Source organism: Channa argus, chromosome 1 (genome assembly GCF_033026475.1).
Source record: "Channa argus isolate prfri chromosome 1, Channa argus male v1.0, whole genome shotgun sequence".
NCBI classification, from domain to species: domain Eukaryota; kingdom Metazoa; phylum Chordata; class Actinopteri; order Anabantiformes; family Channidae; genus Channa; species Channa argus.
In genome coordinates, this window is record NC_090197.1 from 30,008,168 (window position 1) to 30,033,937 (window position 25,770).

General features: G+C 38.4%; 5 protein-coding genes across 16 annotated transcripts in view; 3 read left to right on the top strand and 2 right to left on the bottom strand.

The window, feature by feature from the left end:
* Positions 1-930, bottom strand: part of itsn1 (intersectin 1 (SH3 domain protein)) — a 43,407-nt gene extending 42,477 nt beyond the window's left edge. For 4 of the 5 annotated variants that reach the window (XM_067480129.1, XM_067480111.1, XM_067480103.1 and 1 more), the window contains exon 1: positions 742-930. The gene's annotated coding sequence lies outside the window, so the exon portion shown is untranslated. The remainder of the gene's footprint in view (positions 1-741) is intronic. The other variant, XM_067480121.1, reaches the window with a different exon arrangement.
* A 1,348-nt stretch (positions 931-2,278) lies between these two features.
* On the top strand, positions 2,279-7,023 carry cryzl1 (crystallin, zeta (quinone reductase)-like 1). Of its 4 annotated transcripts, XM_067480799.1 has the most exons (14): positions 2,279-2,366; positions 2,483-2,558; positions 2,786-2,863; positions 3,151-3,223; positions 3,342-3,386; positions 3,798-3,866; positions 4,329-4,462; positions 4,632-4,743; positions 4,950-4,970; positions 5,226-5,324; positions 5,435-5,553; positions 5,984-6,089; positions 6,187-6,232; positions 6,667-7,023. In XM_067480799.1, the coding sequence occupies exons 2-14, from the start codon at positions 2,493-2,495 to the stop codon at positions 6,761-6,763; spliced, it is 1,065 nt and encodes a 354-aa protein (XP_067336900.1). In that variant the 5' UTR covers positions 2,279-2,366; positions 2,483-2,492; the 3' UTR covers positions 6,764-7,023. The 4 variants fall into 4 exon arrangements, with proteins under 4 accessions (XP_067336900.1, XP_067336930.1, XP_067336919.1 ...); XM_067480829.1 differs by lacking the exon at positions 2,279-2,366 and having other exon boundaries at positions 2,373-2,558; positions 6,417-7,023; XM_067480818.1 differs by lacking the exon at positions 2,279-2,366 and having other exon boundaries at positions 2,373-2,558; positions 6,609-7,023.
* On the bottom strand, positions 6,994-14,455 carry setd4 (SET domain containing 4). 4 transcript variants are annotated; one of them, XM_067480752.1, is made up of 13 exons: positions 14,174-14,455; positions 13,336-13,425; positions 13,139-13,234; positions 12,480-12,517; positions 12,248-12,336; positions 11,879-12,115; positions 11,478-11,537; positions 11,140-11,269; positions 9,383-9,557; positions 8,204-8,282; positions 8,022-8,102; positions 7,779-7,902; positions 6,994-7,694 (listed from the first exon to the last, which is right to left on the bottom strand). In XM_067480752.1, the coding sequence occupies exons 2-13, from the start codon at positions 13,409-13,411 to the stop codon at positions 7,518-7,520; spliced, it is 1,362 nt and encodes a 453-aa protein (XP_067336853.1). In that variant the 5' UTR covers positions 13,412-13,425; positions 14,174-14,455; the 3' UTR covers positions 6,994-7,517. The 4 variants fall into 4 exon arrangements, with proteins under 4 accessions (XP_067336853.1, XP_067336871.1, XP_067336845.1 ...); XM_067480770.1 differs by lacking the exon at positions 14,174-14,455 and adding an exon at positions 13,773-13,895 and having other exon boundaries at positions 9,383-9,449; XM_067480744.1 differs by lacking the exon at positions 14,174-14,455 and adding an exon at positions 13,773-13,895.
* Positions 13,792-17,046, top strand: LOC137101905 (carbonyl reductase [NADPH] 1-like). Of its 2 annotated transcripts, none has more exons than XM_067480889.1 (7): positions 13,792-13,910; positions 14,692-14,809; positions 15,113-15,282; positions 15,953-16,060; positions 16,216-16,424; positions 16,518-16,571; positions 16,686-17,046. In XM_067480889.1, exons 2-7 carry the CDS (start codon positions 14,694-14,696, stop codon positions 16,857-16,859), a joined length of 831 nt encoding a protein of 276 aa, XP_067336990.1. In that variant the 5' UTR covers positions 13,792-13,910; positions 14,692-14,693; the 3' UTR covers positions 16,860-17,046. The 2 variants fall into 2 exon arrangements, with proteins under 2 accessions (XP_067336990.1, XP_067336998.1); XM_067480897.1 differs by lacking the exon at positions 13,792-13,910 and adding an exon at positions 14,073-14,091.
* Positions 17,047-17,587: 541 nt separating this feature from the next.
* Positions 17,588-23,769, top strand: LOC137101918 (carbonyl reductase [NADPH] 1-like). The gene is made up of 7 exons (XM_067480907.1): positions 17,588-17,768; positions 19,417-19,534; positions 20,179-20,348; positions 21,706-21,813; positions 22,084-22,292; positions 22,470-22,523; positions 22,629-23,769. The coding sequence occupies exons 2-7, from the start codon at positions 19,419-19,421 to the stop codon at positions 22,800-22,802; spliced, it is 831 nt and encodes a 276-aa protein (XP_067337008.1). The 5' UTR covers positions 17,588-17,768; positions 19,417-19,418; the 3' UTR covers positions 22,803-23,769.
* Positions 23,770-25,770: the final 2,001 nt, after the last annotated feature.

Genomic DNA, 25,770 nt, shown 5'->3' on the forward strand with positions numbered 1-25,770 from the left:
CCTCCTTCCACCTTAAAAAAAAACACCTGTCAGCATCGACGTTACCATGGAAACCAGTCCTCGCTGACGGAGCTTGGTTAGGTCTTTTCAGTAATATTTAAGGATGCTTTTAACAAATCAGCCTCGCTTCCTGCATATCTTCCTTGGCCTCGCCTAAGATACAGTGTTTGGCTCAACAACCAGAGGCATTATTTTACTTTGAAACACGTATTAGGATACGCAGGGGGGTTATCTGGACTGAACAGTTGGCTAGGTATATGGGCAGTGGTGACTGCCTCATTTCTGGTTCGATGTTAGCAAACGCTGCGCTAACTAAGACAATCTCCACCCTGGATGTCGACGCACGCCCTCGCACTGTCAGCAACCTTGTTGATTCATCATCTTCTTCTCGGCCGGACGGGCTACACCCGGCGCTAAGGTCGACCACATATAACAGCAGTTAGCGTTGCAGGTCACAAGCAGGCAGTGCAGATGCAGTGATTTTACATTAGCATGGTGGCTAACGTTATATGATAGTGCTAGCAAGACTTTATCGTTTTACAATTTACAGCTTGTACAGCTTGATATTACCGTTACAGCTTATTACGTTACGCTAGATAAAATAGGCCAACTAGCTGCACTAAAGGTAACGTTTATATGAATACAGCTAGCAAGCAGGCTAACCAGGGAGAGGCTAACGTCAGCTCTTCAGCCCGCTCAGGGACATTCTTCCACATCACACATACTACACTCTGCCCTTACCTCATAGTTCAGTTTCCATGACGAAATACTGGAGAAAAGTGCTCGTTGCTTCTTTATGTAACCATAAAACGTGGCAAATCCTTTCAAAATGTTCTGTTTTAACACAAAAACCCTTTCCAGTGATTCTGCCCTGGTAAAGAAATCCTGACCGACTGAGGGACAGCTGGAAAATGGGGTAACGCTACTGACGTATCGCGAGATTTGCTTATAACTATATATCAGCCGACGTAAAATATCGCGAGCCGTTGAATTGACTGGTTTACAGGCAGGGATGTGAAGTAAAAGAAATAACAGCGCTCCTGCCGGCTGCAAATTATGAGAATAGATGACGTTTATAATAATATATAAAACCAAACAATTACTTACTAGAATGCTAAACCTTTACCGAAGATGAAGCTAACTATACTAGTTACTATACCATACAATTGATGAAAAAAGGAAAAATTATAAATATCAAGACTAATATGAAAACAATAAATTTGTACAAGGCAATAAATTCCCAACATGGTGAATATTTGTTTCAGCTTAGAACTGCCTTAAATTGCGCATAAAAAACGAGTATAGACATAATGTCTGAATATAAGACGTGAATTCACAGAAAATAACAGATAGCATGAAAGAAAAATCATTATCTAGTGTATACAACATATGATTCGGACTGCCTTTGCAATAATTACACGCAATTGATGGAAATCTTTGAAAACACTAATGCTGCAGAATTGAAGATAACTTTTGGAACTTATTAATTTAAAACTATTAAGACGTCAACTCACTCATTCAAGTCTACAATCCTTCCCGCCCGCTGCGATCTGACAACGAACGACGTCTGGTGGTCCCAGCACCCCACAGAAGACACCAAGCAAAACTGTTTAGCGCAATTATCCCACGATGGTGGAACGAGCTACCAAACTCTGCACGCTCAGCTGACTCTCTCCCAGTATTCAAAAAACTGCAGAAAACAGAACTCTTCCGCATCTTCCTATGCACTTAAATCTCTTTATAGAAAAAAAAAATACTTTCTGCTCTTTCTCGCACTTGCATCTCGTGAACTGTAAACACTTTTCTGATAGGACTTTGCTTTGATGTTTTCTCCTTGACTTAGATTTTTGCTGCTTTGTACCTCACTTGTAAATCGCTTTGGATAAAAGCATCTGCTAAATGACTAAATGTAAATGTAAGACGCTATTATGTAAAGTATTTATAGTCTTCGTGTTTGGAGGACAGTAGACCGCATTGACTATGGAATCTATGTTCAACACATAGCTGACTGATTAATTGATTGCACAAACAATGGCTGCCTATCATCTGTTAGATTGCATATTCATACTGTGGATCAAAGAGATAACCATATTTAGGATATATTTAAGTTTAGAGAAGAAAAAAAAGAAAGCAAAAGTAAATTAAGATTTATCAGACAGTCGGTAAATAAGTGTTATTTCAATAATGTAAAATGTTAGAATGGTGATCCCCACTCAATTCAGTTGGTGGCGTTAACGCACTTTTCGTTGTTTGCCAACCACAATTAAGCATCATGAAGAAGACGACGACGACGACGAAGAAGGAGGAGGAAAAGAAGAAGAAGAAGAAGAAGAAGAAGAAGAAGACAGTCAGCTGACTGCAGCTAGGTAGTTTAGCAGCAACTAGATAGTAGTTTTACGTTGTTTAGGAGATAATAAAATTTATTTATTGACTTCCAGGTTTTAATATTTTAAGATCATTTCGCTTTCTGCATTTATTAAAGGTGTAACAGCATGAAAGGTTTATTTTGCCGAAGAGGTGTAAATGATGCTATGCCCAAGTTCGTTATTCAGGAAACGGTGAGTGAGACTGTTTGCAGTGTCAGCCTCTCACAGGGATTGATCACTGACGTCGGGCGTCAGATGCATAATATGTCTCTTACAGTTTGTGTATCTGGTTTTTCAATAAAGTAGGATTGCTTATTGTAAAAGAGAGCGTACAGCTGTATGTGTTTCTTCCTGGTTACAATGTAAAAAACATTTGTTTCCTCAGTGTGACACTTTATTTTTTCTGTGTTCCTCCCCAGAGTCTTGCTGAGGCTTTAGGCAGCAATCAAATCAGGGTTAAAGTAAAAGCATGTGGACTCAGCCCGTTGGACCTCAAGGTAATGCAATCAAGTCAGATTTGACATGTGTGTGATTGTGACTTGATTAGAAAATATTCGGACCCTGTTCAGACTTTATTGAAAATTATTTAAAACAAAGAGTTGTAAACATAATATTAGGGTACTTAGTCTACAACCATTGTCTCCATATGGCCAATGCAATTATAGATTATAGAGGATTTATAAATGACAAATGTATATTTTTATTCTGTTGTCAGATTTAATCTGTTGATTATGGTTGTAGTGAACACTAACAGTCATCTCCACTCATCTGTCCTGAATTCTAGCTGCTCAGTGACGTGGGGTTCCAGAGAGATTTAATTCCTGTTGGCAGAGAGGTTGCCGGGGTCGTCCTGCAAGGTCAAACTCACAGACAGTTTTTCTCCTGTGTTAAGAGGATGGTTTAAAAAGATTACATGTGATTAATTGTGTCAGCGATGGATTAACTGGTAGCTTTATATGTTTTCCTTAAATAAAGTGGGCCCCAAGGTCTCCACCTTCCAGCAACAGGATGAGGTTGTAGGTAGGTATTTATGTTTTGACCTGGGAGATGCCTTTTGATTTTGACGATGTTTTTTTATGGAATAAAACAGGGGAAAGCATAAAAGGACTTCTAGTTCTTCCATATCTGCCAAAAGAATGAATAATTTACAATATTAGGGATGGCTAGTTATTATCAGTTAATGTCTATCCATTGTTGTTCTGATGCCCAGATTTCAATGTGCCTCTGTGCACTTGTTTCCAAATTCGGACAATAAATTTTACCATGACTTGACTAAAAATAGGATTAGTGTGACTTTCAACTTTTAACCATGTTGTTTAGGGTGCTTAATATCATACCAAATAAACTAATGTCATAGAACACATTACACCTTACTGTTTCACACGAGAATCCAGTATTTCATCACGTCCTATGGCTACCTTCCCTTTTCAGGTATTCTTCCTCTGGATTCTCCCTGCTCTGGACTCTGCGATGTCATTGACATAGATGAATATTATTTAGGTATCAAACTGCACACACACATACACAACCTGGGCAGCAGCAACATTTGCTCACACAACACAGTCAAACAATATCTGCTAATTCTTTACTGCTGAACAAACGTTTTCTGATTTCATTTAGGTGCATTGACTTGAAAATGTAGTTCATCTTCTTCTTAAAAAAACAAAACAAAAACACAGTCCTGGTCAAATCCTCTCATCTAAAAGGCCAGGGTGTTCTCCAAAGTTGACAGGCAGGGGGGAGCTTTGTCCAAATTATACCTGAACCTCATGTTCTTTGACAGTAAAAGTACATTTGTGTAAAAATCTAATCTCTTATAGCGGTGATTGCATAGTGGGATTTCTCTTTTCCAACTGTCCAATGTCCAAAGAGAATTTACATAGTTTTTTATTTTAAGTACAAATTTAATACACATGCAAAGTGAAGTCTCACTCTTACTCTCATTTCTGTTATGTTCTCCAGTTCAGAAGCCAGAAAAGCTCAGCTCGGTATGTGTTGCTGGAGCACTACACGACGGTCTTTGTGCTTACACAGCTCTGCACACACATGCTCGCATAGCAGCTGGACACACACTGCTGGTCATGGACGGAGCCAGCGTATGTAAAAACACCAGTCCAAGAACTTCTTTGCTCCTCAACACAAGCTCATCAGGAGACTCTTCTCACGTGTTTCCTGCTGCTCTCTATTGTCAAACTACCTAATTAAATTTTTTTTAATAAAGGTATGAATTTCTGAGTATTCAGTCTATCTGCTCTGTTTCATCAGTCTTTTGGCCTCATGTGTATCCAGTTGGCTTGTTACCATGGAGTAAAGGTTCTGACGACGTCCCACTCACCACAAAAACGAACATTCCTGGAGCAGCTTCGACCCAGTGTAGGTCAGTATGTGATGTTTGTACTGCATGTTTTCACACTAATTTAAATCAGGTGTCTAAACATTTTCACTAGATCCAAGCGCTTATTTTAAGTATGGTGTACTACTCTTTTCATATTCTCATGCTCTACTTTCAAGTTTCTATCTTTGTTTCATTTTTCTCTCTTTATCGTTTCTCCTCCTCTATCCTCACTTTCATGATTTCATCAGGTGTTCAAGAACCTTTAGTAGGTGAGATCTTTTGTTTCTTTCTGTCCTTCTGACTTACAAGCTTGGTGGGTTTCTAATTTCCCTAAGCAAATAGAGGGTTTATCACTAAGTAATTTTCTGTGTCCCTTGTCTGTCTTGGGTTTAAACGGTTTAAAACTGGTTCAGACGCAGCTAGGAGTAAAAATACATATTGGTTATTTTTACACCTTTTTAAATGTATTACAAATGAAACGTAACTCACAATATCATGTGGCTTTACATTTTGTATGTGTGAAGTCAGGGTTATTCCAGTGGATAACAGCTCATCTGACCTGCTGTCAGTTGTCTTGGAGGAGACAGGAGGACTGGGAGTGGATATAGTCATAGACTCTGGAGGTAAAACAATTTTTCTGTCTTTCATTCTCTGTTTCAGACACTTTCTACAGATGATAATGGATGCATGTAATTCTAAGATTTCAACTCAACATTTCACTGTGTGTGTTTAGTGCGTCTGCATGAGGAGGAGGAGGAGACAGAGGAGACAAAGTTTCTCCCACATAAAAATGACATTATCAGTGTTCTAGGAGTGGGAGGGCACTGGGTCACTTCCCACCAAGACCTGCAAGTAAGTCAGTTTGAAACATACCAGCTACAGTAATAATTTACTGATTATTTTAAAATCCCTCTGTTGCAAAATTTGTATTCATAAATCTAAATGGAACATGTTTAATGTTTAAATTTAGCCCAAGCCAAACAATCATTATTAAACATGTACCAATTACTTTAGATTGAGATTCAATCAACAAGACACACCAGTAATATGACGTACAAGTTATGCACCAATACCAATATACAAATATAGTACCGTAAAAAGTGCCTTTTCATTATCTGCTGATTTATTTGGCATTTGAATTTCCATCTGTTTAAAAGTAACTTTTATTCACATTCCAAATCTAACTTAAGTATAAGGTCTCAAGTATAAATGAAACAGGAAGTTATACTGCAAATCTTTAAAAGCCGTTCTGCCATCTTTCTGTTTTTTTGTGTCTTCATAGTTGGATCCTCCAGATTGCAGATTATTGTATTTAAAATCAGCCTCTGTGTCTTTCCTCAACCCTGAAGTTTGGACAGCTTCAACAGCTCAGCAAGGAAGGTACCTCCGTATCCCATGCTCATAGTGATGAATTTTGAATCATATGCACAAAACAGGCACATGTCTCCTTTAAAGTGGATGTAAGTCTTTAACAGCTGCTTGCAGATATCTTGAAGGACATCGTTGAGAAGATGTCAGCTGGAGTACTCAGGTAACTGTGCAATTGTAGGATTAGCAACAGCTTCAGTTCCCATTCAACTAATACGGAATAACAATTTAACTTGCGTAGTAAACAACGATGGGGTCTGGTTTAGAATATGGAGTATATTTCTAATTTCACAACAAATAATTTCATGCGACGTGATTTTTAACTAACTCAATGTTTTCTGATGCAGCTTTAAATAAAAATTCAGAGGAAGGCAACAGAAGGTAGAGCTTTTGTGTGCCCATAAATCCCTAATGCTTTTGTTATGGTAATTTATGTTTGAGTTAATAGTTTTAAGATAATTATATACACTAAATGTTACTGTTCACATTTTAATGTGAGCTCTGCAGAAACTGCAAATCTAAGAATTTATTTTTCCAAGATGCACCCACTATAAACTAACATCAAATCAAGTGGAAATCTGGTTGTAATCGCTCCAGGCCTCAGCCCGAGGAGGCCGTCCCTCTCTACGAAGCCACAGTGACCATGGAGGCTGTCCAGCGTCACCAGAAGAAAAAGGCCGTTGTTCAACTCTGACCAAGATAATCACACTGTGCTGTCCCTGTCAGCGTAGCAAGGGAACAGTTAAACAACAACAGTCATAGTGTTTATTTGTTAACTTGTGTTTTAGGTGGAGAACTGAATGCTGCCATGTGTGCATAATAGAGGACATAGGAACATGTTGTCTTTCTATTATTGTAATAATATGATTGAGAACTACATATTACACTTATGTATCCAACACTTGGACTAAACACGATTTATTAAAAAAAAAAAAAAGTAGAAAAAAAATAAAATAGACTGCAGCTCTAGAGATTTCTTGGAGTCATTTTAAGTGTAAATACAGGCAAGTTTTATTTTTCTCTTTGTTAATCCAAGTTCCACTTTACAATACAAATTACACAGCCAAAAAGCAAAAGGCACTGTAATTTATTTTTCTGTCATAAAACAAATGTCCTCTGAAGTTTTACTCTAATTACCCCAAAGACCAAGTATGATTGGAATGACCAGGAACTTTTGCTCTACTGTGATGATTAACCAGAAAATAAATAATACATAACAGACCCGAAAATTCCTCTTTAAAAAATGTATCGAGTCCTTTCTCTGTTGTTCTCTTTAACCAAGTTCAGAATGAGTACTGTGATTATAGTGGTTCTAGTGCCTTATTTGGCTCAGTGGCAGTATTAAGTATATTATAACTGAGTAGACTGCATATGTGGAAACAAACCTGGCTGCAGGGCACTGAGATTGCTTCTTGTGATGAGTGGCAGGCCAGAGCACCAATAAAATGTCAGCTCACTATGTCAGCATTAGGTTGGCATGACAACATTTCATCTGGTTGTCTCAGCATCCCCTGCAGCACTTTGAGACAGCTTCCCAGGATGCAGCTCTCCTCCTGTCGCAGCGACTTGACTGCATTTAGCTGATCCCTGACTGATTGATCACATTGCTGCAAGAGGTGGGAGATCTGCACACACACAAATTTTTTTTTCCATGTTACGCATCATGGGAAAATAATCTGCGGATTGGTGGAGTGTGTCCACATACAGACCTTATTCAAAGCTGTGTGTGTGTGTTGTAATAGTCGCTGACAGAGAGTCCTAGCCGTCTGGATGCTCCACTGTTCCCTCTCTTCACACACCAACTGACCAAGCAACACCGCCTTCCACTGGTTACTACGCAAATTTACACACACCCATTTACACTCCAAAGAATGCACACACTTTAAAGCAGAGTAAGTGGCTCTTTTATGTAATGCACATCTGGATGTATACAAATGTGTGTGAAGACTTACTACAGTGTTTGTGGCAGCGACAACAGTCTGAGAGCTGTCATCAGCCTCCAACTGGGGCCTTCATAGGATACAGTCAGATTACTGCAAGTAGGAAGAAAATATTCAATATTAATTATCTGTGCGAGATGGGTTTCAGAAAATATGGAACCTTTTCCACACAAAAACAATGTAAAGCAACTCACTTAAGGAAGCCGTTTTCTCTGAGAAACTTGATTTTCTGGACTAAACTCCTGTCACCACTTAAAACGTCAGAAAGGAGATCTGAGGGATCAAGCACATGGTTACAAACTTGGAAACCAAAAAATATGAAATTATTACTTCTTTCGTGCAACTAAAATTTGAAGTTACACCTCCTTGTTTAGAACAATCAAAATAAGGAACCTCTTTTCATTATACACTGGGGCAGAGCAGGGAGCTTGTGACGTGAGATTAAAATTTAAGTAGTTGGGTAAATTGAAAAAGTAACACTTGGCCCCCAGTGGAGCTGCTCAGTGGTTACTGTAATTATAGCTTTCATGTGTTAATTTGTGTAACTGTCTGAAAGTTATCAAGGTGTTTCTGAAAATGACAGGTGACCTCTTCCCTGAATAATAATTTTTAAAAAAGTCAAATATTCAAAGATTGGATTGAGGCCTTTGTCAACTTTGAATACTTCCTACTGGGCCTGGATTGTACCAAGTACCCCGTTTGACGCAGGGAGGGGAAAATATGGGGAATATGTTTCTTTAGACGTTATAGGTTATTAAATGTTGTGTGGTTCATTATTTTGTTATTGCTTTTTCATATTTGACTAATGGGATGATGTTGGTAAACTGTTTGTCTAGGGTTTGTTTATAATTTGTCCAGTTACAGTTATGTCTACCCCTTGTGTGTCATATTGGTTTGGCCAGCCAGTATATATGTTGCCCCTTGTGTGTCACTCAGGTTAGGTCTGTTTTGTCTCTGTTGTGATTAGAACTTATGTTGTAATTTCAGTTTGATAGTTTAAGTTCAGCTATCTTTTGTTGACCTCTTTTAGGGCCCACATTTTGTAATTAAATTGAAATTTCTTTGTATATGTTACATTTGGGTAAATAAAACCCATTTTTGTGACTTTACTCCTGTGTCTACCTGCTCGGTCCCTGACAAAGAGTCAATTGTAATTTGCTTTTATGACTTTGGGTAAAAGCATCTGCCAAAGGACTGAATGTAAATGTATGCAGCAGCAAATGGCTCAATTTTTAAAACAAAAGTTGACATCACATTAATAAAAAAACAAAAAAAACAAACAAACAAAAAAAAAACTGTTTTGACACAATCAGGAATCTGATTGTCTTGGGTGGTTTAAAAAAAAACCCAAAAATACACTAACAGTAGGGTACCTGTATCCACATAGACCACACTGTGGGGGTTGCATGGGGCGACAAATCCATACTCCAACAACAGGCGCTGGTTATCATGAGAACCATAGTTAATGAAAGCCTGGTGGTAACGGAGGGTCCCTGAAACACTCCTGATTTCATAACATCTTGTTACTTCATTGAAACTTGCTTTTACCTGAGGGAATACATCAAAAATACAACACCAAGATCCAAAAAGTTAGGAAGATATGTAAAGCGTAAATAATAGAATTAAAAAAAATTAACAAATCTCATCAACCCATATTCTAATTTTGAATTCGATGGCAACAGTACATCTCACAAAAGTTGAAATGGTGATGTTTACCATTGTGTAGCATCCCCTCTTCTTTTAACAGCTGTCTGTAAACATTAGGGAAGTGAGGAGACCACTTGCTGGAGTTTGATGCGCCAAATGTTATCTATTAGTGAAAGATCTGGACTGCAGGAAGACTGCAGGAAGACCAGTTCAGCAACCGGACTCTTCTCCTGTGAAGCCATGCTGTGATGATGCAGTATGTGGTTTAGCATTGTCTTGCTGAAATATGAAGATCTTCCCCGAAAGAGACATTCTCTGGATGGTAGTATATGTTCCTCTAAAACCTCTATTTACTTTTCAGCATTGATGGTGCCTTTCCAGATGTGTAAGCTGCCCACACCATAGGCACTAATGCAGCCCCATACAATCAGAGATGCAGGCTTTTGAAGGCTGTGCACTGATAAGCTGGATGGTCCCTCCCCTCTTAATCCACAGGACAGTGACCATGGTTTCCAAAATAAAATTTCAAATTTTGATTCATCTGATCACAGAACAGTTTTCCATTTTGCCTCAGACCATTTTAAATAAGCTTTGACCCAGAGAACAGGGCGGAGTTTCTGGATCGTGTTCACTTATGGCTTCTTCTTTGCATGATACAGCTTTAACTTACATTTGTGAATTGCACGGTGAACTGTGTTCACTGACAGTGATTTCTGGAAGTGTTCCTGAGCCCATGCAGTGATGTCCAGTAGAGAATCTTGCCTGTTTTTAATGCAGTGCTGCCTGAGCGCCCCAAGATCACGTGCATCCCGTTTTGACTTTCGGCCTTGTCCTTTCTGCACAGAGATTCCTCCTAATTCTCTGAATCTTTTGATGATGTTATATACTGTAGATAGTGAGATCTTCAAAGCCTTCACAATTTTATCTTGAGGAACATTTTTGTGAAATTGTTTTACAATTTCTAGATGCAGTTTGTGAGATTGGTGAACCTGTCCATCTTTACATTAAAGATGCCCAGCCTCTCTGAAAGGCTCCTTTTGTACCCAGTCATGTTAATGACCTGTTGCCAATTAACCTAACAAGTTTTCAAATGCTACTATTTGTTTTTTATTTGCAACAATTACTTTTCCAGCCTTTTGTTGCCCCTCTTCTAACTTTAATTAGATATGATGCTAATATCAAATTCGAAATTAGCTAATATTTTCCATGAAATTGTAAAATTTTTCAGTTTCAACATCTGATATGTTGTTTATGTTCTATTGTGGATAAATTATGGGTTGATGAGATTTGCAAACCATGACATTCTGTTTATTATATATGTTTTCACATCTTCCCAACTTTTTTTGGAATTGGGGTTGTAAGATTTTTGTCATAGCTTTCCATCTTTCCAACTGTCTATTCAGTTAAAACTCACAACTCATACACACAGTATATAAAGGAAATACAAACTCATTGAGTGTGTTAACCATGGTATGAAGTTTACCTGCTCGTTAGGCTGGTGGTTAAGCAGGTCTAAGAAAGGAGCTAAAGCATAAACATCCTGTCCGGACAGAAATTCATTGGGTGGGTGCAACATGAAGACAGAGCGTGTGTTTACACTACACCATGCCCATCTGTAGAAGGAGAGTAGAAGTTAATAATCTGACATCTTTGTCTCAAAGTATTAAAACCACCAGGTAGTTATCGCTCTATTAAAGTAAATTATGTACAGCAGACACAAGTCTTGCTTTCTTGAAATGTTAAAATCTCTGAATGCCCCACCAAAATTAAAAAAGATTTGTATCTATGTGTATGTAACTCATTCTGTGTGTGTGTGTGTACCTTAATGCTGCATATGTCAACACCTCCTCCACAGGTTTATTCAGGACTGGCTGGAGAAACCTGGCTCAAAAATAAATCACTTACTGCTCATCACTGTATGTTTTTTACCTTTGTCCACATAAAGACAGCTGACATTGTGACTTCTTTTATTTATATCTTTAGAAATATACAGAAATTAAAGACACATGCTGTATTTGCTGTATCGACACACCCGTTATGTAATGGTAATACCTATCGTAAAGTAAACGGAGATTGTTAAATCTCTATTGCTTATGCTTAATTGTTTTAGCAAAGACTTATTGCATTATAAAATATTTAATTCCGGAAGTAATGTCTGCAACATGCATGTTTTTACACACAAGCTCAAAAGCTTCCTGCACTGTCCCGCCTGCTGGACTCACCTGAAGAAGTCTTGATTTAAGGAATGGATTTCCCACACTGCCTCCCTCTGCTCTAAGGCCTTCCTCATCACATTGGCAGGCAGGACAGCCATGACGTCATCTGTAAAGTACACGGGGCAGGTGTAAGTGGAGGGCAGCACATCGATGTAGGGAAACCAATCAGAGGCCTCTCCTCTGTGCTGCTCACACACCAAGAAGACACAGAGTGCCAACAAGGGAGAGAGGCGGGGTTTCCAACTGTGGAGAGACAACTAATGACTTCAGTCTAATTCTTGCCATCTTATTGTAAATTATTGTAATTAGTACAACCATTACCACATTTGATATTTTCATTGACAGTTTCTCAGTAATGGTTGAATGCGTGTTTACCTCTTGATATATGGGCCAAGGTAGCTGTCCAGAACAGTTGAGGTTGTGAGGAGACAGCACTCTGGCAGAGAGATTAACAGATGGCCAGGCTGTGACAGGAAAAGAGTAAAACAAAGACATTAAATATGCAATAGCATTCCTTTTAAAATAACTTAGTAAAATTAATGAATGTATACATGACAAAAAAGTAGTTAATAAGGTAATGTACGTTGGACTAAATGAACTGGCTTACTTTTATGGTTTTCAGAGTCTGAAGACCTCTACCTGTGTCTGCAAATAGAGAAGCAGGACAGAGTTTATGCAGTGAAACATTTATTCTCTTAGCAATTTGCTTAAATGGTTTCAAAGTCACAAAGCTTGGTTGAAAAGCAACCAAGACCAGCAAAACTATCCTACAGAGACTCAAAAACAGCTTGGTTTTAATAGTCTGTACTCTTGTCAATTGACTTATCATCGTCAGTTTGTGGCATCGAATAGACAGCAGAAAAGCACAGGATGAAAGAGCAATAAAACATGTTTGTTTTTCCTATAATCAACATGCCATGAGTCTATGAGCTTCTTAACTACAGTCTCCTTACCCCCAATCAAGGTTCATGTCTGTGGCATCTAAGAAAAGTAATTTAGAACCTTTGTCAATGAAATCTGAGCTTTTTCAAAATGTTTATTGAAGAATTGGATTCAATCTGAAAAGATCTGGAGATCTTTCTGTTTAAATTCTTTTCTTCTACCTATATATATGAAATATTTAAGATGACTGCTGTCAGAGCCAAAGAAACTAACATTTCCTCGTGTATAAATGCACATAAATCCTAATACGGATGCTTCTGATAAAACGCTTCATCCAAGAGTTAGGTTATACATGACCAACAAAGTAGGACACCAGAGTCGTACCGGTGAAGAGGGCTGGCTGCAGCAATGATGAGGTGAATCCTCGTTGGTCAAGAAACTTCATCAGCCTCACGTACTGCAGCTGGTGACACACAGAGACTACAGAAAAGGGGAGACCACAAGTTTGAGCTTTATGTGCTGTAACACCCTGAAGCACTGGGAAATGTTTCAGAAAAAACAGTAAAGAAGCAAATACATACCTGACTGGGTGCTGCAATCTTTTTTCTGCCTCCTCTTCCTTGCAGTTCTTCCAGCTCGATGGCCAAAACCCCTCATGACTCCACCTGCACCTATGACCCCAAAAAACAGGCACAATATACACACTTTAATGTGGACAAAAGGACAAATTCAGTCAAATTCTAAATAATCTAATGTGTTGGCAAGCAACGGTAACAACTGGAATTGACCTTTAGTGACTTTCTGAAAGTGTAAAGTTAAAATTAAGACTCTCACTTTCTTATCGTCTTATCACTACACATACAGCTTACAAATTGCTCTGTCAAGCTGTCAAGCCGGTTCCTACATGTAGTGAGAAATTCTAAAATTAACACGTTAACAATCGCACTAACGCCCTCACCAAACCAAAAGCCAAAATCAGTTATTTACTATGCATGAAGTTAAAATCCAAATTAAATACCTATATAGTAATCGTATCTGTATCAAACCTCCGTCCCATACGAGAGTTGGCTTGTTTTTCCGGGTGTGCGCGTTGACGCTGCGCAGACGTTCCTCGCTCTTCGCTTGCTGTGTACAAGTACCCACACACCGTATTTAAGTAAGGAACATCGATTTTATCATCCTAATTTACTATTAAATGTTTGCATTTTAGTAGCATTTTGTTTGTGTTGGACTGCAAACGCTCACATCTGCCATTCAGCGTTATGTAACATTAACGTTCCTAAACCAGCTTTCACACCTTGGTTGCCTGTCCTGCAGGAATCTACAAACACGCCAAGGTTAAAATGAACGTTTACTTCTACTTCTGCTAACGTGTGATATCAAAATAAATCGTCTGTTTTAAAGAAATAAATCACTTACCTGCGAGTCTTTACTTTATTCCCGTTTTCTTTGATTATTAGGCAATACTATTTAGATTTCACGGATTTCTATCTGAAATTGTCATCATGACTCAGCAGGTCTTAAATCGCTCAGGTGCTTGCAAAAGTTAGCATGTCCCATAATTTGAACTGAATGCTCCTCAAAATGATGTCATTTGGAGGTGTTTTTCAGGTATAAGTATTGAGATATTTTAATATGGGGAAATCATGAGTTTTGCGGCATTTAGTTACACTACTACCTACAGTGGCGCATTGCATTCACCAAAGGGAAAAAATGGAGACCTTATCTCGTCATTACAAGATATGTTTCTCGTAATTGAGAGATCCGGATCGCGTATTTACAAGTTAGTTTTTTTTTTGTAATTACAAGATACGGGACTTAAGGATGTCATAAATATGCAAACTTTTCAGAACCTGCCTTAAAAAAGAAGGCTTTTAATTAATGTGTAAAATATACAATTTCAATGGATTTACACACTGATGTTCCTTTATGGGCAGACATGTCCACCTCCAGAGTTGCAGTGGTAACAGGCAGTAACAAGGGAATCGGTCTTGCTATTGTCCGAGCTCTCTGCAAGCAGTTCCAAGGAGACGTGTACATCACCTCCAGAGATATGTAGGTATCTCATCTGAACCTGGTTACAAAATGTTATTAATAAGTATATTAGCTCTGTTTTTATTTGCCTTTCGTTGCTTATCAGATCACTTATGTAAGGCTTCAGTTGTCAGAGTCATTCTAAAAAACCTTAAAAACTACTATTAATATCAACAATCCCTTAAAGTAAAACAAACTCAGTCAATTGTGGTCAAAAATAAAAATAATAGAAACACCAAGCTAGAGAGACGTAAGACTGTAAGTTTATATTTTATTCTTGAAAGACAAATTAAGATTAAACTAAGGCTTTTGCTCCCGTTGCAGTGGTCGTGGTCAGGAGGCCGTGGCGTCTCTGAACTCAGAGGGACTGAAGCCCATGTTTCATCAGCTGGACATCGATGACCTGAACAGCATCACCACAGCCGCAGCTTTCTTCAAGGAGAAGTATGGAGGCGTGGACATTCTCATTAACAATGCTGGGATTGCGTTTAAAGGTAGAAATACAAATATATTTATACTATTGTGCAGTTATACACAGACGAATATGTTTATATTATAACAAAGATTAGTTCTTAGATCTGTTGAGTCTTAGACTCTCACGACCCACAAAATTAATTTAGCTTCATTTAATAGCCTTCAGTGGTTTCCTGACTAGGAAAGGTTCCCACCTGCATTCAGCTTATTTATACTAAATGCAAATTTGTTTAAACAGTAAAAGTAGAGGGCCCCTGTGATTTGATGCTTTGCATTAAGCTCTACAACTGCAGAGCATCAGATGTTGGCACAGTTAAATACTCATCACATATTTGAGTTTTCAAATGTATTTGATCAAACTATGGTTCTTTATTTGGGCCATTTTTATCTCTAAATGACTGATTTGCTCTCTGAAACAAGAAGTGGGCTAGAATGACTGCATTGCTGATGTGTTGCAGTGCAACTGTGAATTTAAAGAGGCTGTCAATAAGAACTGATAGTGTCATTGTGTTTAGCTGTGCAGTGCTGGTCCAAGCACGGTACAAATTGGGTAGGGTTGCGTCAGGGAGGGCTTTGCCAAATCAACATGTGGACAATGATTTGCTGTGGTGACCCTGAACTCACAGGATAAGCCGAAAGGACAAAAAAAAAGTGTTGTTGTGTTTACTGTGTCTTGCTTGCTCTTGTCAGTGGCAGACACAACTCCGTTTGCAGTCCAGGCAGAGGTGACCCTCAAGACAAACTTCTTTGCCACCAGAGACATGTTGTCTCAGTTCTTGCCAATCATTAAAGCTGGAGGTATGGATGCAGAATGGGACCAAGTATGCTGACACTCTGACTTTGCATAATGTATAATTTTGTAAAAACATATTTTAAAGGTGCCTAAAGAATTTGACATTTAAGAGTTGTGGTGACCAGTTTACAGCTTCAAGCTTTTGCTCCATGTGTTGTAGGTCGTGTGGTGAACGTCTCCAGCTTCGTCAGCGTTTATGCTTTAAACAAGTGCAGCCCAGCCCTCCAGCAACGTTTTCGCAGCGAGGACATCACAGAGGAAGAGCTGGGAGGACTAATGCAGAAATTCATTGATGATACCAGGAAGGGCGAGCACAAGCAGGCGGGCTGGCCTGATACAGCATATGGCGTGTCCAAGATTGGACTGACGGTACTATTTCTGAAAGAAAGATTGCAAAAATCTGATAAATATAGATTTAAAAGCTTTAATAGAAACATTAATTTAAAATCTGGGTGTCTTTAGACCTTGTCCATGATCCTGGCTCGTCGTCTGTTCAAAGAGAGACCGAATGACGGGGTAAATTTTTACATTTAATTAATCGGCAAACACACAAAAAAACATCTCCTGGCTTCCATTTCTTAAAAAAAGGCGCACATGCTATAACATGGTAATTTATTCTTATTTTTACAGATCTTGCTGAACGCCTGCTGCCCAGGATGGGTACGCACTGACATGGCTGGTCCAAAAGCCCCCAAATCACCAGATGAGGGCGCTGTCACACCGGTCTACCTGGCCCTGCTGCCGCCCAGAGCCACAGAGCCTCACGGAAAGTTTGTCTCTGAAAAAGAAGTTCAGACATGGTGAAAAAAAACGTGTGTTTTATCTGGGTAAAACGCAACAACAATTGTGTCCATCTTTGCAGGTTTTTGCTAATTCTATATTCCACATTGCCTTCAGTAAACATTTTTATATTTTTTAAGTAAACTCACTTTAATTGGATGACATGTTGATGTTCTGAAATCGAGGACAATAAATGCATTCCTATCGAAAACTGCTGTTCTAATGCAGTGTTTTTTAATAGGACAGTTTTTGTATTGTAATTTGCTATTTACAAGGAAAAGATTTAAAGAAAAGTAAACAATGATTCACAGTTTTATCTAATTTACACTGTCACACAATAAATAGACTATTAAAAACACATACCTACCTTTTTTAGTAGTTTATGTTTCAAAACGTGCCAAAATAATGCCTAATGTTGCCATGCCTCACCTTTAACTGTTAGTGGTTAAACAGCTTAAATCTCTTCTACAGTGAGAGCTTCACCAAAGTGAACACTAGAGGTCATCAACATAGATTCTGTGGATGGAACAAAAACAAAAAGAGTAAAATGACCATAAATAGTTGCTGAGAGAATATTGCTGCTGCACCTCCTGTCCTGCCAGACCTGGGAGCTCTCTTCATCTCCTGCTTTTTGTGTAAATATAGATGAATTCCCGTCTAAACTGGTAGGGCCCATACAGATGACCTTCGGGGCCTGGACCACATCTACTCTACTGCAGATACAGTTTTTGATGCTGAAAAATTACCGTTGATAGTCTCATTCAGAAATCCTCCTGTCCAATTAAAAGCGTTTTCTCCATCGTTGTAAAATAAGCCCCTCCCTCCGCAGGTATTGATAGGCGCGCCGCTGCGCGATAGTCCGTTCAGTTTTCCTCCCGTTTCCCTGTGTGGCTTTTCGCTTCTGTCCCTCATCCAGCACCGCTTCGCTTTAAAGTAAGTATCATTAGCTGTTTCTCATTCTGGGCAGCTGGTTAGCAGTTTTCTTTGAAATAAAACAGACTGTAGCTGCAGCACATAAACATTCATTCAACAGTAACAACAAGTTTGTCGTTAATTTTCTCTTCTGTTTACAGTATATTTTTCAGGTTTTCAATGGATTATTCACTGAACTTTGCCGTTTTACCAATTCCTCTATTTACAAAGTTAGTAATCTTCGTTAGGAAATAACTTTTTTCGGCTGTAGTTTTTCATGAATAGACGCAGTAGCGCTGAGGAATTTTGTGACGTTACTCTTCCACGATTTCCTTTTGTCTTGGCGCCTGTGTGTAATGAAAACAAGGGCGGAGCTGCGGCGGCCAGACTGGGGCAAAAGCGCAAAATAATAAAGCGCATTTTGGCAATGGTTTTAGGGGTTTGAACGTAAACATTTTTAGAAATAACTGTATATTAATAGGCTGATAGTGTGTTTTCAAAGTGTAAATTATTTACCGTTGTTTTACTCCAAATAGTAAAAAAAGAAAAAAGAAAAGCATAAAAATCTGTGCTTTGCAGGTATAATCTGCATGTTTGCAAATGCTATTTTTTGGGGAAAAATTATAAAACTGCCCTAAATATACATAATAATACCATTGTATTTATTTATAATGAGTTAAAGTGATTTATTTCAGCTTCAGATTCGCTCAGTTCTCCTTGTGCTGAGCGTTCTACAGCAGGTACCTACCACCCTGGATGGCCAATCAGATTTTGGGGGTGGCCAGTGGCCCCCCCAGGCCACCCATCTGGCCTTGGCGTTAATGAACTGCTCTATGGGGTAGATGATGCCAGTCTGGGTCCACTGGCCAACTGTTTAAAAGTCTAATAGCTGAATGCCAGAATACATTTTGTTAAATAACTTGATGTGGTAAGATGATATCAGCGAGGGGGAAAGGTTGTTGTAAAGAATGAATAAATTGGTATCTATAATAACAATGATAGTTTGTGTTGTGTGCTGTGCGAAGGGTTACAAGTTAATCTGCTCATTGAAATATGCATAACACAAATTTGGGCAGATGGACCTTTGTTTAGACTAAAATGCATGCTGAAACAAGACCTGTTTGGATTTCAGTCTGTTTTGAATTGTGCTGTGTTTGAGGTTAACTTTACTGTCCGTTACAGTAGTAATCCTGCATTAATCCTTTTAAAACCGGTTCTATAGAAGTTGCATCAGGGCAGAGGTTAGCACAGTTACTGAGTGCTGATGGTGGGATGACTATGCAGTTTTTTAAATTAAATTACATTTTTATATAATTAAATTGTACCTCTTAAGTTGAAACACACATACCTTGTTGGTTTTGAACCCAGTGAGGTAAAAAATTTTAGGACAATTGTTTGGACACTTTCTATGACAAATGCTGAACATTTATATTTATTTCTGACAGTATCACCATGACTCAGCAAATCTCTTTTCAATCATCTGTTCTTCATGTCTGATGCAGTAAATAACATCCTCTGGATCAGCGTGTCTTTATGGTTTATGGCTAATAACATTATCACCTCAGTTTTTTTTTTATTCTTAGTGGTTATAAAATCTCTGCCTACAGTTTATTTTTACACATTGAATGAGTATTTAATATTCACACACGGATGTTTTATTTATGGACAGACATGTCTACCACAAGGGTCGCCGTTGTAACAGGCAGTAACAAGGGCATCGGTCTGGCCATTGTCCGAGCTCTCTGCAAGCAGTTCCAAGGAGATGTGTATATCACCGCCAGAAACGTGTAGGTACCTCGCCTGGAAACACCTGGACAGGATTTCAAACTACTGTAATGCAGTAGTAATACACATTTATACCAAAATGCTACTGGAAAGTATGATGTCACTGTTTCATATTCAGCATATTATCTTTTAAATACTTACTAAATTAACCCTGACTGTTGGAAAAGGACTACAAATATTACTATTGACAATTACACTAAACTGTTACTGACAAGTACTGTATCCAGTATCATGTTTTATCGTTGTGTATACTATGCATTACTTTCACATTTTACTAAATCTTGCTTTTCTATTTTCAAACTTTACCAAACAATGTCTGTTTACTCTAAAAGCTGCTAGAAGACTACATCAACCTTAAATCCTGAAACCTGTTCTTTTTTCTCAGTAGAAATACATATTCATGACTGAATGAAAAAACTGTAAATGAACAGATTTAACTGGACCTGGCAACATGAGCACTGCCCCTAAAAGCAGTTGATATAGTTAAAAATGGCGACATCCGCTGGTTACAGCCTTGTTTTTGCATTTGTGTGGATGGATAAAATCTCACACCATGATGAGATAATTACAAATTATTTTAATTTATTTTCCCCAAAGAATAAAGACAAAATTGAGAATAAACTCAGGCATTTTGCTCCCGTTGCAGCGGCCGTGGCCAGGAGGCCGTGGCGTCTCTGGCCTCAGAGGGACTGAAGGCCATGTTTCACCAGCTGGACATCGACGACCTGAACAGCATCACCACCGCTGCAGCCTTCTTCAAGGAGAAGTACGGAGGAGTGGACGTGCTCATCAATAATGCTGGGATTGCATTTGGAGGTAAAGCAATGCAACTTTCTTTACATGCAGAAGACTGATTTACCTAATGACAAATATTATTGCAACAGAAATAAGAGCAATTAGAAATAACCTAAAATTAGCCTAAGTATAATGTGATGAATTACATACAATTAGATACATAGTTTGATAGACTGTTTATTTACTACATACGGTAGGAACCAAAAAGTACAAGAATGTGAAAATATATTATTACTATTTAAAAATAAAAAATTTGAATACTGGTATGAAATTGAAAATGGCAGCATCAGTTGCAAAGAATATTCTATGCATCTTGAAGAATTGTTTCAGTTCTTCTGTGGATTTAAACTGTCTCAGTATCCCCTGTCTTTTTGGTGACGTTATTATGACTGATTAGCTCGCTCACTTTGTCCAGTTAATTTTACCCTGTTTGATTTCGGCCGTGCCAGACAAAATACAACCAAACATGGTGATATCTTTGTTCATGACTCCATAACAGTGGTCCTGTGTCGCACTCTTAGAGGTTCACAGTTAGCATGTGCAAGAAAATTGTCACTGCTGCTACGACTCATGTCTACTAATCAACCCATAGGAACACAGCATAAAGTGACACACTGATCATAATATTACGCTAACTTCAAGTTTTAGTTGTAAAATTGGCATCCTAATGTTGCCTCTTTTCCCTAGGCATGACACATTCTCCTCCTTCTGTTCTACTTTGGATTTTATTCCTAGATTTTAACACAAACACCAACATGGCAAGAGCTTGGTTCTAGCTTTGCTTTTTTTGTTTATACCTATAGACAATCATGTGATTGTGCCAGCTGCAGTGGTTAGAATGGATGGCCTGCATATATTTTGTTGTTGAAGAACCTACCTTACTGGAGAAATGAAATCACAATAACAGTGTATGGAAAAACTAATGATAAATATGCGAATAATTTTTCAGTGGCTCCATGCAAGATCTGATAATTCACAAGCGGACAAACTGCCAAAGTAAATTTGTACTCACAAAGGTAAGGCAGCACTTTTTTGCTGACCTGCTGTTGTGATGCTTTTACGAATCATCACAGAAAGCGAGATCACAACTCACCAACAGAAAGGCTCTCAGTTGAGGTGCAATACATTCTAAACAGGTTTTCCAGTCTATCATAGGGCTGAGAAACATTAACATTCACAACTACAGGCGATAAGAGTCACCAGTTAACCCACAGTTACATGTTTTTGACTGTACACAGGGGAAACCGACGCAGGTGCAAAGAGAACATGTATGCATCACTGATAAATGACACAATAAATGACTTAAAATAGAAGTGTGACTATCAATAAGGAAGTGATGGGATCATCATGTTAACATTCTCTTTAATGCCCTCGTCAGTGGCAGACTCAACTCCGTTCGCAGTCCAGGCGGAGGTCACCCTGAAGACAAACTTCTTCGCCACCAGAGATATGTTGACTCAGTTTTTGCCAATCATCAAAGCTGGAGGTACGGACACAGAAGTGGACTGAGTCTTCTGCCCACCTGTTTTGTTATTAAGCAAATTAGAAACTTTGATCTTATTTAGTTAATTTGGTAATGGTTCATATAGGTTGGTAAATTTTACAAACTTTTCTCAAATCTTTTGTCATTGTAGTTCAGAGCTGGGACATTTTAAACACTCTTTTGGATCTACTCACAATTAGCTGACAGCCTGATAACAGCTTTTGGGACATTTCTAAAACGTCCTCTGTGTGTGTGTATATTTTTGTGTTGTAGGTCGTGTGGTGAACGTCTCCAGCTTCGTTGGCGCTCGCACGTTGAACCAGTGCAGCCCGGCCCTCCAGCAGCGTTTCCGCAGTGAGGACATCCCAGAGGAAGAGCTGGTGGAACTGATGCAGGAGTTCGTCAACAAAGCCAAGAAGGGCGAGCACACGCAGGCAGGCTGGCCTGATACTGCGTACGGAGTGTCAAAGACTGGACTGACGGTACAACCAATTGATATATACAGTATCAGCTGACCTGTGGCGTTTAGGAAGTTTGCAGGCCTAAAAATGTAAAAAAAAAAAAAATAAGCAGAGGACATTTGGTGAGATCTACACTTTGATGCTAAGCGCTGAAATGCTTCAATATAAAACAATAATTTACAATCTGTGTGTCGTTAGACCTTGTCCATGATCCTGGCTCGTCATCTGTCCAAGGAGAGACCGAATGACGGGGTAATTTTAATAACTTTTCTATCATTTAACAAAAATAGTCCTCCTCTTCCCAGGTGCATACATACTCTTGAAGGGAATTTGGTAATATGCATTTTTTTGTTACAGATCTTGCTGAATGCTGGCTGCCCTGGGTGGGTGCGCACTGACATGGCTGGCTCCAATGCCACCAGGTCACCAGAGGAGGGCGCTGCCAATTTGGTCTACCTGGCCCTGCTGCCGCCTGGAGCCACAGAGCCTCACGGAAAGTTTGTCTCTGATAAAGAAGTTCAGCCGTGGTGAAAATATTTCCATCATTTGATGCTTATTATCAGTGTATTCAGACAATCTGGAGAAAGTTTACCTACATAAATGAATCATATAATGACAGAGTATACTAAAATTCCAAAGTGCTTTTTTTCATGAAGATGCCACCTTAATACAGTGCTTAATAACACGGCAAAACAAAAACATGGGGACAAAACTATACATTAAAAATACATTTAATTGTGTAACTATACTACGTATAATCATTTTGGTTAGACGTCATGTCTGGTTGAACCCTTAAAAGATTTACGGGGGAAAACTTGCTATCCCACAACAACAGATTCATGGAGCTTTGATGACACCTGCTGGTCAAGAGAGATTTGTATTGATTTGTATTAATGACAGTAGTGAGAAATACTCTATTGTACAAGTACCTGCATTTCACTGGAGATACTTCTAGTCAGGTATAATTCAGAGGAAACTATTGTACTTTTTACTCCTTTTTTTATTTGGCAGCTTGACTTACTTTACAAATGCAAAATATACGCACTAATATGTAAATTCACCTAGTGTCATTACAAAAAGTGGTTAAATCAGCTTTTTTTGTTGTTGTTCTACACTAAGTCTCTGATCTTTGTCTTTTTATTTGTTACTTTAATGCGATGAACAAATGCAAAATTATTATACAATAAATATTTTCTACTTTTAGTTGATTCTAATTTTATTGCTGATTGGTAAAATTGTGAAGAGGAGAAACTGAATGTTGATTATTTTTCAAATTTAAAAGACATCAGAAATCAGATTTTGGAAGTGGTTCTCTCCTTGAAATTAACATCAGATTTCTGCAGGAACTTTATTCACCAGGCACATGTGGAACAAATCTGGACCAGACTTTATCATGTCTTCATGTTTGCATTGTTTTCTTTGTGGAGTACTTGTATTTATACTTATTTTTATAACATGCACTCAGCAATTTAACCTGAGTAAAGAATCTGAACTTGTACTTGTTGTAGTCCTGTTCTTTACATTTTTGTAGACTTTTACTTGAGTATTGAGTTACTTTACTTCTGCCAACTCTAATTAGTTTTATTGTGAAAGGCAAAAGAATCTCCTAGGTTCAGCTCTTACAGATACAAATATAAAGGTTGTGTAAAATTGTAGTTGTTCATCTCTCCTGCTAAATTCATTAATTTTGCTGTGAAAAGAAAAAGACACCCACTTCATGAGATACCCTGAGAAGGATTAACTACTAGGGTATTCTGCCTCTGGGGTGGGTGCACCCAAAGTTCGCAAAGCAATAATCTCACTGTTGAATAACGTGTTTAAAATTAAAATTATAGGCTCTTTAGTCACGGCCCACTCAGCAGGTGAAATTTGGTATAAATGTCACAAAGAGTTCAATCTTGCAAGCTCAACACATTTTGCAATATGTGAGGAAACTGCTTTCCAGCAGCAAAAGTTGCTCTTTTCATCTTTGCATGATCAGTTTAATTCCATACAGAAGGCTGCAGGGGCAATAAATGTAGGGTGATATGTGCTATACATACAACATGTGCTAATTCACTACTTTTAGTTCAGCCAACAATTTTACAACTTAGAATGTCACAAAGAGAACATTTCAAATTCTCATGTTTTATTTAATAATTTAATAAAAATCTCAAAGTTTCTTGGCTTAGAATTTCCGGCTCAGAAAGTCTCATCCAGCTGGTTTCATAGAAGCATGATTATACAGAGTTTCTTGCTTTATCTCTCAGACGTGTTTATATATGCTGTGTGTGACTGTGGGAGTTGTAGTCCCATCAGACGAGAGCAAAGCCCTGATTACCTTGAAGATAAAACTAATCCACAAACCGAGACAGAGAGACAGAGAGAGATGATAATCCTCTAATCCTTGCTGTCTGCCAAGGGAAACCCCATCACACAGTCTCTTTCAATAATCACACTGACCATGGCGATCGTTGGTGGTAATTGTTGCATGAGCAAGTAAAATGATGTTATTGATCCTGCATTGGAGAATTCCCTCAGAGCTGAAACACAACCACAGACACAATAAATACAACAGTCAATACTGACACTGTACACATGCAGCACATGTTCACTTATTCTAATTAATCAGAATTTGTTGATATTATCGATATTTTGTGTGATAGGGTTTTTAAATAGGTTTGGATTTGTGCATTTTAAAGAAACAAATAACACAAACTCACAAGGACTGACTACAGAATTGAATGGGTTACTGAATGGGCCTACGAGGTACGAGAGGTCTGGTGAGCCTTGGGGTCAGAGCATCTGAAGTTGTCTGATCTGGCTGATCTGTCTATGGCTGCAGTAATATTTGTATTTATTTTGCCGTCTGTGTAAGCTGGACCTGGACTGATCAAAGCCCTATCAATAAAATAAAACTTAAATTTTCTCACTTTCTTATGTACAAACAAGTCCATTTGTAAATGCACCTTTAAATGCTGAGGAGTAAGAAATAAAGGGCCATGATATTACAATGAATTGTGACTTATTAGAAAGTGGTGCTGTGTGAGAGTAAGTCAGGTGTGCTGTATGTGAGGATAAGACTTTGAAGAGCCAGTGAAAATAAAACCGTCATGCCTGCTTAAACTAACTTCTCCTAATCAAAGTGATAAAGAAGTAAAGTAAAATGGGGAGGAGGGAGTCTGTAGTGAATAATAGGAGTGGTAAATAATCTACAAAACTGAAAAGGAATTTTTAAACAAATATAAATGAGGCTTTGGAATCACAAATACAAACACATGGAAATGTTCAAAGTTCCACGTTACATTATGCTTTCCCAACACGTCATAGAAAAAAACCATATTCTCTGGCATTCTCTGAGGGTGTTCACAGGATAGCCAAGACCTCGAAGATCTTGATGCCAAGAACTAAATATTTAACTTCATCTACATTTTTCAGCTTTCAAATGTTTAATTTATTCCTGAAATGCATTGTTGCTCCTTCGCTATCCTGTCTAATCACCACTAGATGTCAGAACAGC